The 19,605-nt window shown below is 41.7% G+C and overlaps 1 protein-coding gene across 3 annotated transcripts in view; it reads left to right on the top strand.

Moving 5' to 3' along the window:
• LOC117528307 (E3 ubiquitin-protein ligase RNF12-B-like) overlaps positions 1-19,605 on the top strand; it is a 46,654-nt gene that overhangs the window by 8,977 nt on the left and 18,072 nt on the right. For all 3 annotated transcript variants that reach the window (XM_034190920.1, XM_034190921.1, XM_034190922.1), the window contains exons 2-3: positions 4,959-5,439; positions 7,964-8,057. In XM_034190920.1, coding sequence (XP_034046811.1) covers positions 4,959-5,439; positions 7,964-8,057 — 575 coding nt within the window. The remainder of the gene's footprint in view (positions 1-4,958; positions 5,440-7,963; positions 8,058-19,605) is intronic.

The raw sequence follows: 19,605 nt of genomic DNA, 5'->3' as shown, positions 1-19,605 counted from the left end.
CACTTTGTGTGTTTTTAGGAATCCGCTAGCTTAGCGCAGCTACTAGCTCTTAGCCGATTTAGCATGGCGGCTTCTCCTGTCTCTCCTGCACTTTCCTGGTCTGGGTGTGAAATGTTTAGTTATTCCTCGGCCTCCTTTAGCAGTAATGGTACTTGTAATAAGTGTAGCTTATTCGTAGCTTTGGAGGCCAGGCTGGGTGAATTGGAGACTCGGCTCCGCACCATGGAAAATTCTACAGCTAGCCAGGCCCCTGTAGTCGGTGCGGACCAAGGTAGCTTAGCCGCCGTTAGTTCCCCTCCAGCAGATCCCGAGAAGTCGGGAAAGCAGGCCGACTGGGTGACTGAGGAGGAAGCGTAACCCTAAACAGAAGCCCCGTGTACACCGCCAACCCGTTCACATTTCTAACCGTTTTTTCCCCACTCGGCGACCCCCCCCCCCCCCCCCCCCGAGGATCAAACTCTGGTTATTGGCGACTCTGTTTTGACAAATGTGAAGTTAGCGACACCAGCAACCATAGTCAATTGTCTTCTGGGGGCCAGAGCAGGCGACATTGAAGGAAATTTGAAACTGCTGGCTAAGGCTAAGCGTGAATTTGGTAAGATTGTAATTCACGTCGGCAGTAATGACACCCGGTTACGCCAATCGGAGGTCACTAAAATTAACATTGAATCGGTGTGTAACTTTGCAAAAACAATGACGGACTCTGTAGTTTTCTCTGGGCCCCTCCCCAATCGGACCGGGAGTGACATGTTTAGCCGCATGTTCTCCCTGAATTGCTGGCTGTCTGAGTGGTGTCCAAAAAATGAGGTGGGCTTCATAGATAATTGGCAAAGCTTCTGGGGAAAACCTGGTCTTGTTAGGAGAGACGGCATCCATCCCACTTTGGATGGAGCAGCTCTCATTTCTAGAAATCTGGCCAATTTTCTTAAATTCTCCAAACCATGACTATCCAGGGTTGGGACCAGGAAGCAGAGTTGTAGTCTTACACACCTCTGCAGCTTCTCTCCCCCTGCCATCCCCTCATTACCCCATCCCCGTAGAGACGGTGCCTGCTCCCAGACCACCAGTAACCAGTAAAAATCTATTTAAGCATAAAAATTCAAAAAGAAAAAATAATATAGCACCTTCAACTGCACCACAGACTAAAACAGTTAAATGTGGTCTATTAAACATTAGGTCTCTCTCTTCTAAGTCCCTGTTAGTAAATGATATAATAATTGATCAACATATTGATTTATTCTGCCTTACAGAAACCTGGTTACAGCAGGATGAATGTTAGTTTAAATGAGTCAACACCCCCGAGTCACACTAACTGCCAGAATTCTCGTAGCACGGGCCAAGGCGGAGGATTAGCAGCAATCTTCCATTCCAGCTTATTAATTAATCAAAAACCCAGACAGAGCATTAATTCATTTGAAAGCTTGACTCTTAGTCTCGTCCATCCAAATTGGAAGTCCCAAAAAACAGTTTTATTTATTATCTATCGTCCACCTGGTCATTACTATGAGTTTCTCTGTGAATTTTCAGACCTTTTGTCTGACTGGGTCTTAGCTCAGATAAGATAATTATAGTGGGCGATTTTAACATCCACACAGATGCTGAGAATGACAGCCTCAACACTGCATTTAATCTATTATTAGACTCAATTGGCTTTGCTCAAAATGTAAATGAGTCCACCCACCACTTTAATCATATCTTAGATCTTGTTCTGACTTATGGTATGGAAATTGAAGACTTAACAGTATTCCCTGAAAACTCCCTTCTGTCTGATTTAATAACATTTACTCTGATGGACTACCCAGCAGTGGGGAATAAGTTTCATTACACTAGAAGTCTTTCAGAAAGCGCTGTAACTAGGTTTAAGGATATGATTCCTTCTTTATGTTCTCTAATGCCATATACCAACACAGTGCAGAGTAGCTACCTAAACTCTGTAAGTGTGATAGAGTATCTCGTCAGTAGTTTTACATCCTCATTGAAGACAACTTTGGATGCTGTAGCTCCTCTGAAAAAGAGAGCTTTAAATTAGAAGTCCCTGACTCCATGGTATAACTCAAACTTGCAGCTTAAAGCAGATAACCCGTAAGTTGGAGAGGAAATGGCATCTCACTAATTTAGCCTGGAAAAAGTCTGTTGCTCTATAAAAAAGCCCTCCGTAAAGCTAGGACATCTTACTACTCATCACTAATTGAAGAAAATAAGAACAACCCCAGGTTTCTTTTCAGCACTGTAGCCAGGCTGACAGTTAGAGCTCTATTGAGCCGAGTATTCCTTTAACTTTAACTAGTAATGACTTCATGACTTTCTTTGCTAATAAAATTTTAACTATTAGAGAAAAAATTACTCATAACCATCCCAAAGACGTATCGTTATCTTTGGCTGCTTTCAGTGATGCCGGTATTTGGTTAGACTCTTTCTCTCCGATTGTTCTGAGTTATTTTCATTAGTTACTTCCTCCAAACCATCAACATGTCTATTAGACCCCATTCCTACCAGGCTGCTCAAGGAAGCCCTATCATTAATTAATGCTTCGATCTTAAATATGATCAATCTATCTTTATTAGTTGGCTATGTACCACAGGCTTTTAAGGTGGCAGTAATTAAACCATTACTTAAATAGCCATCACTTGACCCAGCTATCTTAGCTAATTATAGGCCAATCTCCAACCTTCCTTTTCTCTCAAAAATTTTTGAAAGGGTAGTTGTAAAACAGTTAACTGATCATCTGCAGAGGAATGGTCTATTTGAAGAGTTTCAGTCAGGTTTTAGAATTCATCATAGTACAGAAACAGCATTAGTGAAGGTTACAAATGATCTTATGGCCTCAGACAGTGGACTCATCTCTGTGCTTGTTCTGTTAGACCTCAGTGCTGCTTTTGATACTGTTGACCATAAAATGTTGTTACAGAGATTAGAGCATGCTATAGGTATTAAAGGCACTGTGCTGCGTTGGTTTGAATCATATTTATCTAATAGATTACAATTTGTTCATGTAAATGGGGAATCTTCTTCACAGACTAAGGTTAATTATGGAGTTCCACAAGGTTCTGTGCTAGGACCAATTTTATTCACTTTATACATGTTTCCCTTAGGCAGTATTATTAGACAGCATTGCTTAAATTTTCATTGTTACGCAGATGATACCTAGCTTTATCTATCCATGAAGCCAGAGGACACACACCAATTGGCTAAACTGCAGGATTGTCTTACAGACATAAAGACATGGATGACCTCTAATTTCCTGCTTTTAAACTCAGATAAAACTGAAGTTATTGTACTTGGCCCCACAAATCTTAGAAACATGGTGTCTAACCAGATCCTTACTCTGGATGGCATTACCCTGACCTCTAGTAATACTGTGAGAAATCTTGGAGTCATTTTTGATCAGGATATGTCATTCAATGCACATATTAAACAAATATGTAGGACTGCTTTTTTGCATTTGCGCAATATCTCTAAAATCAGAAAGGTCTTGTCTGAGTGATGCTGAAAAACTAATTCATGCATTTATTTCCTCTAGGCTGGACTATTATAATTCATTATTATCAGGTTGTCCTAAAAGTTCCCTGAAAAGCCTTCAGTTAATTCAAAATCAATCAATCAATCAATTTTTTTATATAGCGCCAAATCACAACAAACAGTTGCCCCAAGGCGCTTTATATTGTAAGGCAAGGCCATACAATAATTATGTAAAACCCCAACGGTCAAAACGACCCCCTGTGAGCAAGCACTTGGCTACAGTGGGAAGGAAAAACTCCCTTTTAACAGGAAGAAAGCTAGAGTGCTAACAGGGACTAGAAGGAGAGAGCATATCTCCCCCATATTGGCCTCTCTCCATTGGCTTCCTGTTAATTCTAGAATAGAATTTAAAATTCTTCTTACTTATAAGGTTTTGAATAATCAGGTCCCATCTTATCTTAGGGACCTCATAGTACCATATCACCCCAATAGAGCGCTTCGCTCTCAGACTGCAAGCTTACTTGTAGTTCCTAGGGTTTGTAAGAGTAGAATGGGAGGCAGAGCCTTCAGCTTTCAGGCTCCTCTCCTCTGGAACCAGCTCCCAATTCAGATCAGGGAGACAGACACCCTCTCTATTTTTAAGATTAGGCTTAAAACTTTCCTTTTTGCTAAAGCTTATAGTTAGGGCTGGATCAGGTGACCCTGAACCATCCCTTAGTTATGCTGCTATAGACCTAGACTGCTGGGGGGTTCCCATGATGCACTGAGTGTTTTTCTCTTTTTGCTCTGTATGCACCACTCTGCATTTAATCATTAGTGATTGATCTCTGCTCTCTTCCACAGCATGTCTTTATCCTGGTTCTCTCCCTCAGCCCCAACCAGTCCCAGCAGAAGACTGCCCCTCCCTGAGTCTGGTTCTGCTGGAGGTTTCTTCCTGTTAAAAGGGAGTTTTTCCTTCCCACTGTTGCCAAGTGCTTGCTCACAGGGGGTCGTTTTGACCGTTGGGGTTTTTCCGTAATTATTGTATGGCCTTGCCTTACAATATGAGGCGCCTTGGGGCAACTGTTTGTTGTGATTTGGTGCTATATAAATAAAATTGATTTGATTTGAGTGTTCACGTGACTGCTTTGAAGCTGACACATCTTTTTTCTAAGCAACACCTGCTGCAAGATTTGGGTGTGTGTGTGTGTGTGTCGGCAGGGGCTGTGACTATCACATAAATATGTCTTAGTGATTCAGTTTCAGGTTTTTCTTTTTTCAGACGAGCTGAAAGTTGCTTTCTGTCCATCTTTGTTCATGAACGGTTTAATCTGCTGACATCATGCGTTATGTTTCTCAGCATGATGTCACTCGTAAAATATTGTTAACCAGATGACACACGGGGTTCTATTTTGAGAGTCCAGCTCAGTCCAACAGTTGTTTAAACCTGGGAGAGCGTGCAAGTCGGAACAAGAGTCATTGACTGATTTTTCCTGTTTCTGAACATCTTGTCTTTTCAGTCTGTACCAGAACCACAAACAACCATCAGCACACCTGAGTCTGTTGTAGAACCAGAATCCTTCCCAGAACCAGCACCAAAATCTGACTTGGAACCACATCAGGTACCAGAATCTGCTCCAGAAGCAGCAGCCGTCTGGAAACCAGGTGCTGTACCAGAATCGGTGTCTGTACCCAAATCATTCCCAGAACCAGAATTGGTGCATAAATCTATCTCGACACCTGTTCCAGAACCAAATGTAACCCCCGAGCCAATGTCGGCACCACAACCAGTCCAGGAATTAGTGCCAGAAGTTGTCCAAAAAATATGTGCAGGCAAAGAATCTGACGCCATTGTAGAGTCGACAGCTGAAGAAGAACCTGTTTCAATGGTAGAGTCTGGACCCCAGCTGGTCCCTGGCACCGCAGACGCTGCACTGCTGACCTCTGAACCTGTGTCAGAAGTCTCATCTGGGGCAGAACCACTGAGCTTCCTGAGCAGCGGTAAGTCAGATGTTCTGGTTTTTAATGTTAATTTTCCTCACAGTCTGTGGCTCTTCCCCCCCCCCCCCCCCCCCCCCAGATTTTTGTGTGAATGTGTCCAGAGTTTTTCAGTCTGAGCTTTGAATTGTCGTCTGATCCTGATTACTGTTTCCGAGATTAAAGGACTCTAGGTGGATTAAAGGAATGCTGAGCCAATAATCCTTCATTCTGTGTATTATCAGCCCTCTGTGTTTACATTTAATATGGTGGGGGGGGACACGTGCATGTTCAGACCACCAAAAATGATCTGTTATCAAAGCTAAAAGGAGCTGCGAGTGCACGCGCCTGCCAGCGCCACATATTGCTTACTATTTACCTAATTAAGATTAGGCTTAAAACTTTCCTTTTTGCTAAAGCTTATAGTTAGGGCTGGATCAGGTGACCCTGAACCATCCCTTAGTTATGCTGCTATAGACGTAGACTGCTGGGGGGTTCCCATGATGCACTGTTTCTTTCTCTTTTTGCTCTGTATGCACCACTCTGCATTTAATCATTAGTGATCGATCTCTGCTCCCCTCCACAGCATGTCTTTTTCCTGGTTCTCTCCCTCAGCCCCAACCAGTCCCAGCAGAAGACTGCCCCTCCCTGAGCCTGGTTCTGCTGGAGGTTTCTTCCTGTTAAAGGGAGTTTTTCCTTCCCACTGTAGCCAAGTGCTTGCTCACAGGGGGTCGTTTTGACCATTGGGGTTTTACGTAATTATTGTATGGCCTTGCCTTGCAATATAAAGCGCCTTGGGGCAACTGTTTGTTGTGATTTGGCGCTATATAAAAAAATTGATTGATTTCTTTTGGTCCTATAATATGTTGCAGATCAAATTAAAAATGAAATTCCTCATTTTGCAGGAAATCATCCATTAACAAATCTAATCAATATCCTCTGTCTATGTTGCTACATGCTAAACATTAGTCTGGATCTAATTTCCAGAATATATTCTGGATCACCTCTAAAATGGACTCCTTATTCCCCAGAACATTAGCTTTGGGGAGCATTTGCACAAATTTCACTCAAATCTGTTATGTTTTGAGTTATCCTGTTAAGTCAAACAAATGAATGCTGGTGAATTACGGTATATAGATATTACCTCTTTGGTGGAGTAATTATTTTTCTTTCTTTAATATTTATTTAATATTTATTAGTGCTGCAGATGACAATATTTACAGAGGAATTCTTCAAATGGTATACAAGCATCAAATTCAGCACAAATACTACTTAAACATTACTCTTTTGAAAAAACTATCCACTTGAATTTTCAATAGGCGGCCAGGTAGGGGTCAGCTGAAGAATTACACAGGCATCAAAATTTAAAAAATGTTCCTGTCATATTGAAAGCTACACAACATTGTTTGAGCATAGATAGATATTCCAAAAAGGTATAGTTTGGACCATCTATGACTGAATGTTATGGGGTTAAAACAGCAAGAATGGTAACAAAGGTCAGTTTTAGTTTGTACAGGGGTCAGAAGTGATGCAAAACATGATGCAAATTATTGGTTAATAGGTTTTTAAAAAGGAATAGTTTGCACCATGTGTCAAGCTCAGTTGTCACGTTACAGGGTAACTGTCACATGTCATAGAAGCCAATGGACGTCGACATTGTTTGACCTTTACCTTGCAGACCAAGCATTAAACAGTCAAAACGATTCCATTTATTAATCCTATTAGTTCAACCAATAATTTGCACCACTTTTTGCCAAAATTGGAGCAGCATTAACTTCTGACCCTTGTACAAACTGAAATTGACCTTTGTCACCATCTCAATGTTTTTACCCCATAACATTAAGTCATAGATAGTCAAACTATACCTTTCTGGAATCAGACACATAATGTGGTATAGCTTTCAATATGATTGGAACATTTTTAAATTTGGACCTCTATGCAGCTCTCTGGCTGCCTATTGAAAACTCAAGTGGATACTAAGTTTTTCAAAAGACTGTCTAAGAATTATGTGTGCCAATTTTGGTGCTTGTTTCCAGAAATGAGCAATTGTTAATTACCTGTTCCACTAAATGACCTTTAAAAAGAAAAAAAAAAAAACAAAACTAAAATTTTGTTTTTGTTTTTTCCTCTTTTTTAGTGCCTTAAATATGCAGGTACAGGTGACAAACTAAGGGAAAAATGGCATCAAGGTCCAAAACATCTTCAGTCCTCTTTGATATTTTGTATGACGGGGACTAGTGAGGGAAGCCACCAAGACACCCAGAAAACTCTGACATTAGAGGCTTCTGTGACTGATTGGAGAAGCTGTATATCACCATTTATACAGCTTCAGGCACAACACAGGAAACCAATAAATGAGGCAAACTAGATGAAATTTCACCTTTTTAAAAAAATATTGTTTTTAAATCCTCCTCTGTTCTACATTTATTGTAAATGTTAACAAATGCAAATGGACACGTTTGTTGCTCTTGCCCGTCAGCTGGCAGCTTTACCTCAGTGCGACAAAAAGACGTTTGTCCTATTTCATTGTTGTTTCTGTTTTGATCAGACGTGCCTGCAGGTGGAGACAAAGAGACATTTGCTCCCGAAACCAGTCTGTTTGAGACACTGATGGCCAAAGAGGAACTCGAGGAGGAAAAAAGGTAAGTTGTTTTTAAACGGTCTTTAATCAGAATGTATGGCTCATTTCTGCCAAAATGTGCTGCATTCACATCATGCACCTTATGTAGGACAAACCAAAGCTGAGCCCCAAAACAGCTGCTCAGCTTTTTAAACCCACACACCTCACCGATAGATAACCTTCTACTGTGACATTTTCTGCTATTTCACAAACCAGCACCTATATTTTTATTCTTTAAATTATTAAAATGTGGCATGTGTGTTTTCCCTTTAAGTTTTAAAAGTACCAGAGCGTGTGTGCACGCGCGTGCCACAGTAGACTCAGGACTTTAGGGTTTGCGCTTGAAGCTCCAAACAGCAGTGATCGGTGGTCAGGGCAATAAAAAATACTGGACAGTAACTTTGCAGCAGAACAGTTCTTAATTATGTCTGATTAGGCAACAGGCCAAAACCGCTGCATCATTGTCTGTCTAAAGGTCGTGGGAAGCACTTCCTGCTGGTCCTGCACCTACCACCGTTCACTCAGGGTCACCACAACAGGTCCACTACAGATCTGCACTGGGATTTGGCACAAATGGATGCCCATTCTGACGCAACTTCAGTTTCACCTGGAGAAGCACTCCCACCCCCTGGTCTTCCTAAGAGCTGTCCGCTTCCAGTACTTATCACTGATTCCTGCGTGGCAGAACTGCCAATTGTTGGCCTTCAACTGATATATCTGCTCTGCTGGCAGCGGTTGTTTAGTCAGCTCACATTTTTAGTTACTGTATAAACATGAAATCGCATAAAAACTAAAAGATAAACTGTGATAAGGTGCATTGCTGCTGATGAGTTACTGTTTTTGTTGATTCACACTGTCAGAATGCTCGTAGCACGGGCCGAGGGGGAGGATTAGCAGCAATCTTCCACTCCAGCTTATTAATTAATCAAAAACCCAGACAGAGCTTTAATTCATTTGAAAGCTTGACTCTTAGTCTTGTCCATCCAAATTGGAAGTTCCAAAAACCAGTTTTATTTGTTGTTATCTATCATCCACCTGGTCATTACTGTGAGTTTCTCTGTGAATTTTTGGACCTTTTGTCTGACTTAGTGCTTAGCTCAGATAAGATGATTATAGTGGGCGATTTTAACATCCACATAGATGCTGAGAATGACAGCCTCAACACTGCATTTAATCTATTATTAGACTCAATTGGCGTTGCTCAAAATGTAAATGAGTCCACCCACCACTTTAATCATACTTTAGATTTTGTTTTGACTTATGGTATGGGAAATTGAATACTTAACAGTATTCCCTGAAAACCCCCTTCTGTCTGATAATTTCTTAACATTTACATTTACTTTAATGGACTACCCAGCAGTGGGGAATAAGTTTCATTACAGTAGAAGTATTTCGGAAAGCGCTGTAACTAGGTTTAAGGATATGATTCCTTCTTTATGTTCTCCAATGCCATATACCAACACAGTGCAGAGTAGCTACCTAAACTCTGTGAGTGAGATAGAGTATCTCGTCAATAGTTTTACATCCTCATTGAGCACAACTTTGGATGCTGTAGCTCTTCTGAAAAAGAGAGCCTTAAATCAGAGGTGCCTGACTCTGTGGTATAACTCACAAACTCGCAGCTTAAAGCAGATAACCCGTAAGTTGGAGAGGAAATGGCATCTCACTAATTTAGAAGATCTTCACTTAGCCTGGAAAAGAGTCTGTTGCTCTATAAAAAAGCCCTCCGTAAAGCTAGGACATCTTACTACTCATCACTAATTGAAGAAAATAAGAACAACCCCAGGTTTCTTTTCAGCACTGTAGCCAGGCTGACAGTCAGAGCTCTATTGAGCCGAGTATTCCTTTAACTTTAACTAGTAATGACATCATGACTTTCTTTGCTAATAAAATTTTAACTATTAGAGAAAAAATTACTCATAACCATCCCAAAGACATATCGTTATCTTTGGCTGCTTTTAGTAATGCTGGTAGACTTTCTCTCTGATTGTTCTGTCTGTTATTTTCATTAGTCACTTCCTCCAAACCATCAACATGTCTATTAGACCCCATTCCTACCAGGCTGCTCAAGGAAGCCCTACCATTAATTAATGCTTCAATCTTAAATATGATCGATCTATCTTTATTAGTTGGCTATGTACCACAGGCTTTTAAGGTGGCAGTAGTTAAACATTACTTAAAAAGCCATCACTTGACCCAGCTATCTTAGCTAATTGTAGGTCAATCTCCAACCTTCCTTTTCTCTTAAAAATTCTTGAAAGGGTAGTTGTAAAACAGCTAACTGATCATCTGCAGAGGAATGGTCTATTTGAAGAGTTTCAGTCAGGTTTCAGAATTCATCATAGTACAGAAACAGCATTAGTGAAGGTTACAAATGATCTTCTTATGGCCTCAGACAGTGGACTCATCTCTGTGCTTGTCCTGTTAGACCTCAGTGCTGCTTTTGATACTGTTGACCATAAAATTTTATTACAGAGATTAGAGCATGCCATAGGTATTAAAGGCACTGCACTGTGGTGGTTTGAATCATATTTATCTAATAGATTACAATTTGTTCATGTAAATGGGGAGTCTTCTTCACAGACTAAGGTCAATTATGGAGTTCCTCAAGGGTCTGTGCTAGGATCAATTTTATTCACTTTATACATGCTTCCCTTAGGCAGTATTATTAGAAAGCATTGCTTAAATTTTCATTGTTACGCAGATGATACCCAGCTTTATCTATCCATGAAGCCAGAGGACACACACCAATTAGTTAAACTGCAGGAATGTCTTACAGACATAGACATGGATGACCTCTAATTTCCTGCTTTTAAATTTAGATAACTGAAGTTATTGTACTTGGCCCCACAAATCTTAGAAACATGGTGTCTAACCAGATCCTTACTCTGGATGGCATTACCCTGACCTCCAGTAATACTGTGAGAAATCTTGGAGTCATCTTTGATCAGGATATGTCCTTCAATGCGCATATTAAGCAAATATGTGGGACTGCTTTTTTACATTTGCGCAATATCTCTAAAATTAGAAAGGTCTTGTCTCAGCGTGATGCTGAAAAAACTAATTCATGCATTTATTTCCTCTAGGCTGGACTATTGTAATTCATTATCAGGTTGTCCTAAACGTTCCCTGAAAAGCCTTCAGTTAATTCAAAATGCTGCAGCTAGAGTACTGACGGGGACTAGAAGGAGAGAGCATATTTCACCCATATTGGCTTCTCTTCATTGGCTTCCTGTTAATTCTAGAATAGAATTTAAAATTCTTCTTCTTACTTATAAGGTTTTGAATAATCAGGTCCCATCTTATCTTAGGTATCTCTTAGTACCATATCACCCCAATACAGCTCTTCGCTCTCAGACTGCAGGCTTACTTGTAGTTCCTAGGGTTTGTAAGAGTAGAATGGGAGGCAGAGCCTTCAGTTTTCAGGCTCCTCTCCTGTGGAACCAGCTCCCAATTCGGATTACGGAGACAGACACCCTCTCTACTTTTAAGATTAAGCTTAAAACTTTACTTTTTGAAAAAGCTTATAGTTAGGGCTGGATCAGTGGACCCTGAACCATCCCTTAGTTATGCTGCTATAGACTTAGACTGCTGGGGGGTTCCCATGCACTGAGTGTTTCTTTCTCTTTTTGCTCTGTATGCACCATTCTGCATTTAATCATTAGTGATTGATCTCTGCTCCCCTCCACAGCATGTCTTTTTCCTGATTCTCTCCCCTCAGCCCCAACCAGTCCCAGCAGAAGACTGCCCCTCCCTGAGCCTGGTTCTGCTGGAGGTTTCTTCCTGTTAAAAGGGAGTTTTTCCTTCCCACTGTCGCCAATTGCTTGCTCACAGGGGGTCGTTTTGACCGTTGGGCTTTTTCTGTAATTATTGTATGGCTTTTGCCTTGCAATATAAAGCACCTTGGGGCAACTGTTGTTGTGATTTGGCGCTATATAAATAAAATAAATTTGATTCTCGTGTCACTTTGTAGACGGATGCTACATGGACGTGTCTGAAAATGACTTAACATCACTCAATTTAAATGTCGTATCTAACACAGGGTTCTCCCCAGAACTTTTTAGTATAGCGGTGTTGTTGACAACTATAACCTTAAGGGCTGTGCAGCGCTTCCACTCAGGGGTCCTATCTGACCTTGTGTCCTGAAGTGCTAAGACAAAAATGAACTTTTTAGTACTGTTTCTGGTGTGACTCTGTGCGGAATTGCTGATTAGTGAAATTAATCTAAAATGTTTGTTTCATCCCTTAGAGATGAAACAAACATTTTAGAGAGAGGGTGAGGGGCTCGGACACTCGGGAAGAGCTTGGAGTCGAGCCGCTGCTCCTCCACGTCGAAAGGAGCTAGCTGAGGTCGCTCGGGCATCTCTTCCGGATGCCCCCTGGACGCCTCGCTGGAGGGATGTTCCGAGCACGTCCCATCGGGAGGAGGCCCCGGGGAAGACCCACGACACGCTGGAGGGACTACGTCTCTCGGCTGGCTTGGGAATGCCTCGGGGTTCCCCCGGAGTAGCTAGGGGAGGTGTGTGTGGATCAGGAGGTCTGGGCGGCTTTGCTTGAGCTGCTGCCCCCGCGACCCGACTCCGGATAAAGCAGAGGAAAATGGATGGATGGATGTTTGTTTCATGGACATACTGTATTCATGTTACAAATGTGCAATAAAGTTACAGCATTTGAAAAAAGTACAGAGACTATTTAAAATGTGGCAGATTCCAGTTTTTGTTTTTTTTTGTTTTTTTACAGATTTCCCCTGCATAATTTTCAATTTGAAAAGTTTGAATTCCCAAGTCACAATATCACCAGACTGGGGGCATTCACTTCAGAGTGTGAAAATTTCACCTTGTCCTTGTGATTCAGATTTTGACACCCCTCTATATTGTCCCCAAAATATATAGAAAAACTAAAGGTCCAGCTTCCCTTCCAGAGCCAATTCTGCATTTCTGGAAAACATCTTCCTGCATTTCTCAGTGTGTGATGTACATTTTAGGAAAAGCAGAAACATCCCGATGGCTAACTGAAATTGAAACAAACACCATTTCATCTGATAATGAAGCTTCTGAGCTTTCATTCGAAAGTGAAGGTTCTGATTTACAGAGGCTGTACAGAGAGACGGGCACTTCACCCCGAAACACTTAATTTTTTCAGTCTGTCGAATTTTGGATCCTAACATGTGGTGATGCTGCTGTCTCTGAAGCTGACCGCTATTTTAGTCCTGCCGTGAACGTGCACGTGAAAGGTCCACCACACTGTTTTTTACAGGCTGTCTGGACATGCAGATGGATTTCTTAGATTGGAAACAGATGAATATGTAATTTGCAGGAGATAATTGACATTCTATCTAATGTGCCACAATCGTGAGCAAACTTTGTGATGAGCTCAGTGACACTGGCTGGCGATTGCATGTGTGAAGACTTCTTTGGTGGAGTGTGGGCTTTGGAAATCACACCTGACTGTCCTGTTGTTTTATTTTCTTCTCAGTGGAGCTGGTAAGCTTTACTTTGAGAGTCTGTCGTAAGTCTGTTCTGTAACGGAGCAGCACGCACCGTACATGTGCACCTGTCTGCTGTTTTTCAGGCTGTCTGATCATCACTCAGATGCATTTTAGATTTTGACAGGTCTATTGATGACAACACTTAGTGTGCACAAAGCTGCGCATCTAGTAAACTTATAACAGGCTGCATTCATGATTAAGGGCCCGTCGCACTAGAGCACAAAAGCCATACAAATCTCACAAATTAGCAAATCAAACAAAAGTCGAGCTGCATTCGTATGGGGCAGACAATTAAAGCCATTTGTACGGCAGTCAGACAGCTGTGTACGACACCAAAAATGTGATTCGAAGCAGTTTCGAATGATTCGTACATGTCACACGCGGCACAGCACGAAGGATGAAACATGACAAAATAATAGGTAGGCTGAAAATAATGAACCCAGCAGGGAAACCCACAGTGCCAGTGTCACAGACAGATGGTCCCCCCTGCCTTCACTGCGCATGCATCATTTCGGAGCTCAGCAGCGTCACTTCTGAGTGTCTGCAGCGATTCACTGATTATCACCTCGTTTCTGCTTAAAACTGTGCTCCGGTCATTATCTATCTCAACGTCAGATATCTTAAGCTTTTGTACAACAATCATTTCCACATAAATTCAGTATTATTTCATTTCAAAAGATGGGACCGATCAGAGCGCTGCTGCGGTGCCTATATTATTTCAGAACGTCAATAACGACTCACCAATTATCGCCTCATTTCTGCGTAAAACTGATGTTAGAATGATTTAAGAGGTTGTACTTTGTCATCTGATGATTAATAATCCTTTTGATTACTTTGGGTGTAGAGACTCAGATGTGCTGCTGTGGTCCCAAATGACACACGCGCAGTAAAGGCAGGGCGGACCAGTTTTTAGGGGGGACTGTTCGGTCTGCAACACCGACAGTAGGCAGCAAGCATATGCTGAAATCTCTCTCGCTCTCTGTTTTAGTTTAAAATTTCTATTTCAATGGAGCTTTATTGACATGGGAAACATACAAGTGTCACATAGAACAAAAAATTAAAAACCTGTCTTGTCTCTCTCCCCCTCTCTGGAAATCAGCTGAGCACGGTGATGCGCAGCTGTGAGACGCACTGACTCGCTGATGCAGCACCTGTAATCATGGTATAACTACAGGATGAGCGTCAACGCATCACAGAGACACGCTGATGTACAGTGATTGTGATATAACGTCCAGGATGAGCATGTAATCACACATCCATTGTCAGTCCACCTCATATTAGAGGATTCATCTGTATTATCATGTTATCATAGCTGTTAGACCCCATCCAGAAAGCCGCAGTGCGCGTCACAGAGATGTGCTGACTTGCTGTGGCACATGGTGTGTTCGGTGCAGTGTTGTAAAAATACTTCACTACTGTACTTAAGTACATTTTGGGAGACTTTGTACTTGAGGTTTTTTTAATATTCAGCTTACTTTCACTTTTACTTCACTACATTTCCGACCTTAATTGCATACTTCTATTCCAATACATTTTCTATGCGCCATGCCATTGCTCATTCCCCCCCCAAAAAAAGTTAGTTAGCATTAAGCAATTCGCATCAGCACGTTTTGTGTTGACTTTTCTGTATAATTCGTTGTCAGCGTTCGTTGTCGTAAGCGTCAAATTGTAATTTTTTTTAATTCATATATTAGTAATAATAGCAACAACAATAATAGTCTACATAATAGACTAATAATGTTACAATACAATTTTAGAGAAAGAGACAAAAAGAACCTAATGAAACAAAACACAAGAGAAAACATAAAACCATGTAACAATGAAAATAAATGCATAGAGAAATAACTAACCGTTTCCTGTGAACACCTAGTGAGTAGCCTACTCTTGTTTAGGTTTTGAAACCTTATTTCTGAAGTGTTTTTGTGTGATGTGCACAATTTTCAATATTTTGATGAATACTACCGGTCATTTACAAGCCTAGATAAACTTTGTAATATAAAAAAATCAGTCCGTTTTTGATTAACATTTACTTTTACTTTTAATACTTGAGTACATTTAGTTGTACATTACTTGTCATACTTAAGTACAATAAATACTAGATACTTTAAGACTTTTACTTGAGTAACATTTCAATCGTTGACTTGAACTTCTACCAGTCATTTTTTTAATGGGTATCTGTACTTTTACTTAAGTGTAATTTTTCCGGTACTTTATACAACACTGGTTCGATGCGATTGCGCAATGTTCATGTCTAATCACGTCCAATCCTACGGTAGTACGAATGTGGTACAACTGACTCCACCTCCATTTGGATGTTTTCCGGCACGAGCGCCCCACGAATATGCCGACTGCTGTATGAGGCGTTCGAATGCAGCATGAATGACATTTGTACAACATCCGTGCTCTAGTGTGACGGGGGTATAATGGACGTGCACTGTTTTTGCACAGTGGAAAGCGGCTGCAAGTTTTCACAGTGGAGACCAGCTGTTATTTCTGTGATTTTGTAATTAATCTGTGGCTTAGTTTAATTTGCAGCAACATTCCATTCAACCACGTGCTGGGACATTTTCCTCAAAGAAATGCTGTCGGAAACACTCGGAAATGTTATGATTTCAGTACGACTTGTCCTTTACAACATAGAAGAATGGGGGGAAAAATGCACGCCGCTATCCAGCAAAAAAAAAAATCTCTCTGCACCTGAAGAATTTCGAATTCCGTTCTGCCATTTCCTTCATAACAGCTTCCCTGTTGACTGTCACAGGGGCTACAGCCTCATCCTTAGCCTCTGATCGGATCGATCCCACGGCAGACAGCATCGATCGCATCAGCTGTGCACCTGCCTCCATACGCTCGGCGCCAGCATGCCTCCTCCCTGGGCAACCTGGCGATCGCTGCGCCAAATGAGCCATGAGCTGTGGTCACTGCCAATATGAAGCAAAAAATGCAGAGATCATCTTCTGATCGGGCTTCGTGTTTACAAAGGCTGTGAAATGTGTAAATGCATAGACAGTTCCTTAAAAATGCACAAATACTTTAAGGTGTGTAAAAGAATAAATTAAACACATGAAGATGTTGAAATTGCATGTATGTACTGTGTGGAAAATAAGTATTTGAACACCCTGTGATTTTGCAAGCTCTCCCACTTAGAAATCTTGGAGAGGTCTGAAATTTTCTTCTTAGGTGCATGTCCACTGTGAGAGACATACCGTATTTTCCGGACTATAAGTCGCACTTTTTTACATGTTTTGGCCGGGGGTGCGACCTATACTCCGGTGCGACTTATAAATGAAAAATATACCGGTAGGATCTCAATTAATTTACTGTAACAAAACAATTTTACGTGACAGAGTCAATCTATGTTTTAAAATGGCCACCAGAAAAGGAAATGCAATGCATCATGGACACTGTAGTATGGCGGCCGTCCTATAAGTCACGCTGGTCGCGATAACCAATCAGAGAACAGAACATTGGACGCGTATTCCTCACCTCACCCACAGCGTGTGAAGCTGACGAATACGGTGCTTGCTGTTATTCCGGCATGGCGAACAAAACAGCTTCAACCCTTGGATATCAGTGTGAGCAGAGTGTTTAAGTTGACGCTGAGAGCTGCGTGGGAGCACCGGGTGAGCGACGGCGGAGGATTAGTGTGTGCACTTGGAAGGAGCTGGCGTCGAAGATTGTGAATAGCGTTTGAAGCAGACGAACATGGTGTTTATTCCGGGACGGCTAACAAAACAGCTTCAACCCTTGGATATCAGTGTGAGCAGAGTTGACGCTGAGAGCTGCATGGGAGCACTGAGCGACGGCGGAGGATTAGCGTCTGCACTTGGAAGGAGCTGGATCGACAACGCTGGGTGGTCATGAGCTGCGCAGGTAGGTGCTGCATGGTTCGGCTCGCAATGTGGTCCGCAAAATACATACATATCTGTAGGTAAAATGCAGCTCACGAGAGGGCACTCAAGGCTTGTGTGACTGTTCCTGCGACTTCTGACTACCATAGAAAAATAAAAATTTCAACGTTACTGATAACTTAACAAGACAACGGAGAAGGCCCGAAAAAATGCCACCAAAAAGAAAATCATACTCTGCAGATTGTAAGTTACGACTGGTGAAATATGCATCTGAAAACGGTAGCCGTCACAATATTATCATCTGAACTTTTCATGTTAAGTTAACATACCTATACGAGGGCTGTCCGTAAAGTATAGGTCCTTTTTATTTTTTTTAAAAACTATATGGATTTCATTCATATGTTTTTACGTCAGACATGCTTGAACCCTCGTGCGCATGCGTGAGTTTTTCCACGCCTGTCGGTGACGTCATTCGCCTGTGAGCACTCCTTGTGGGAGGAGTCGTCCAGCCCCTCGTCGGAATTCCTTTGTCTGAGAAGTTGCTGAGAGACTGGCGCTTTGTTTGATCAAAATTTTTTCTAAACCTGAGAGACACATCGAAGTGGACATGGTTCGAAAAGTTAAGCTGGTTTTCAGTGAAACTTTTAACGGCTGATGAGAGATTTTGAGGTGATACTGTCGCTTTAAGGACTTTTCACGGTGCGAGACGTCGTGCAGCGCTCTCAGGCAGCGTCATCAGCCTGTTTCAAGCTTAAAACCTCCACATTTCAGGCTCTATTGATCCAGGACGTCGTGAGAGAACAGAGAAGTTTCAGAAGAAGTCGGTTTCAGCGTTTTATCCGGATATTCCACTGTTAAAGGAGATTGTCTGACGTAAAAACATATGAATGAAATCCATATAGTTTTTGAAAAAAATAAAAAGGACCTATACTTTACGGACAGCCCTCGTATGTCCATGGGACTTATAGTCCAGTGCAACTTATTTATGGTTTATTTTTCTTTATAATGGATAAAGTGGCTGGTGCGACTTATAGTCCGGAAAATACGGTAATCTAAATTTTTTTTTTTTTTTTTTTTATAATTTATTTGTATGTTACTGCTGCAATTAAGTATTTTAGCACCTGTGAAAATCAATGTTAATATTTGGTACAGTAGCCTTTGTTTACAACTACAGAGGTCAAATGTTTCCTGTAGTTTTTCACCAGGTTTACACACACTGCAGTAGGGATTTTGGTCCACTCCTCCATACAGATCTTCTCTAGATCTTTCAGGTTTGGAGTTTCAGCTCCCTCCAAAGATTTTTCTGTTGAGTTCAGGTCTGGAGACTGGTCAGGCCACTCCAGGACCTTGAAATGCTTCTTACAGAGCCCCTCCTTAGTTGCCCTGGCTGTGTGTTTGGGATCATTGTCATGCTGGAAGACCCAGCCATGACCAATCTTCAATGCTCTTACTGAGGGAAGGAGGTTGTTTGGCAAAATCTCACAATACATAACCCCATCCATCCTCCCTTCAATACGGTGCAGTCGTCCTGTCCTCTTTGCAGAAGAGCACCCCCAGAGTATGATGTTTCCACCCCCATGCTTCACGGTTTGGATGGTTTTCTTGGGGTTGTTCTCATCCTCTAAACATGGTAAGTGGAGTTGATTCCAAAAAGCTCTATTCTGGTCTCATCTGACCACATGACCTTCTCCCATGCCTCCTCTGGATCATCCAGATGAACACTGGTGAACTTCAAACGGGCCTGGACATGTGCTGGCTTGAGCAGGGGGACCTTGCTGCCCTGCAGGATTTTAAACCATGACAGCATCATGTGTTACTAATGTAATCTTTGTGACTCTGGTCCCAGCTCTCTTCAGGTCATTGATCAGGTCCTCCTGTGTAGTTCTGAGCTTTCTCAGAATCATCCTTATCCCACAAAGTGAGATCTTGCATGGAATCCCAGACCGAGGGAGATTGACAGTCATCTTGTTTCTTCCACTTTTTAATAAATAATCATAACAGTTGTCTTCTACCAAGCTGCTTGCCTGTTGTCCTGTAGTTCATCCCAGCCTTGTGCAGGTCTACAGTTTTGTCCCTGGTGTCCTTAGACAGCTCTTTGGTCTTGGCTATGGTGGACAGGTTGGACTGTGATTGATTGTGTGAACAGGTGTCTTTTATACAGGTAGCAAGTTCAAACAGGTGCAATTAATACAGGTAAAGAGTGCAGAATAAGAGGGCTTCTTAAAGAAAAA

Source organism: Thalassophryne amazonica, chromosome 16 (genome assembly GCF_902500255.1).
Source record: "Thalassophryne amazonica chromosome 16, fThaAma1.1, whole genome shotgun sequence".
In the NCBI taxonomy this organism is placed as follows: Eukaryota; Metazoa; Chordata; class Actinopteri; order Batrachoidiformes; family Batrachoididae; genus Thalassophryne; species Thalassophryne amazonica.
The sequence above is the reverse complement of the archived record's forward strand: the minus strand, read 5'-3'. Positions and strand labels throughout refer to the sequence as shown.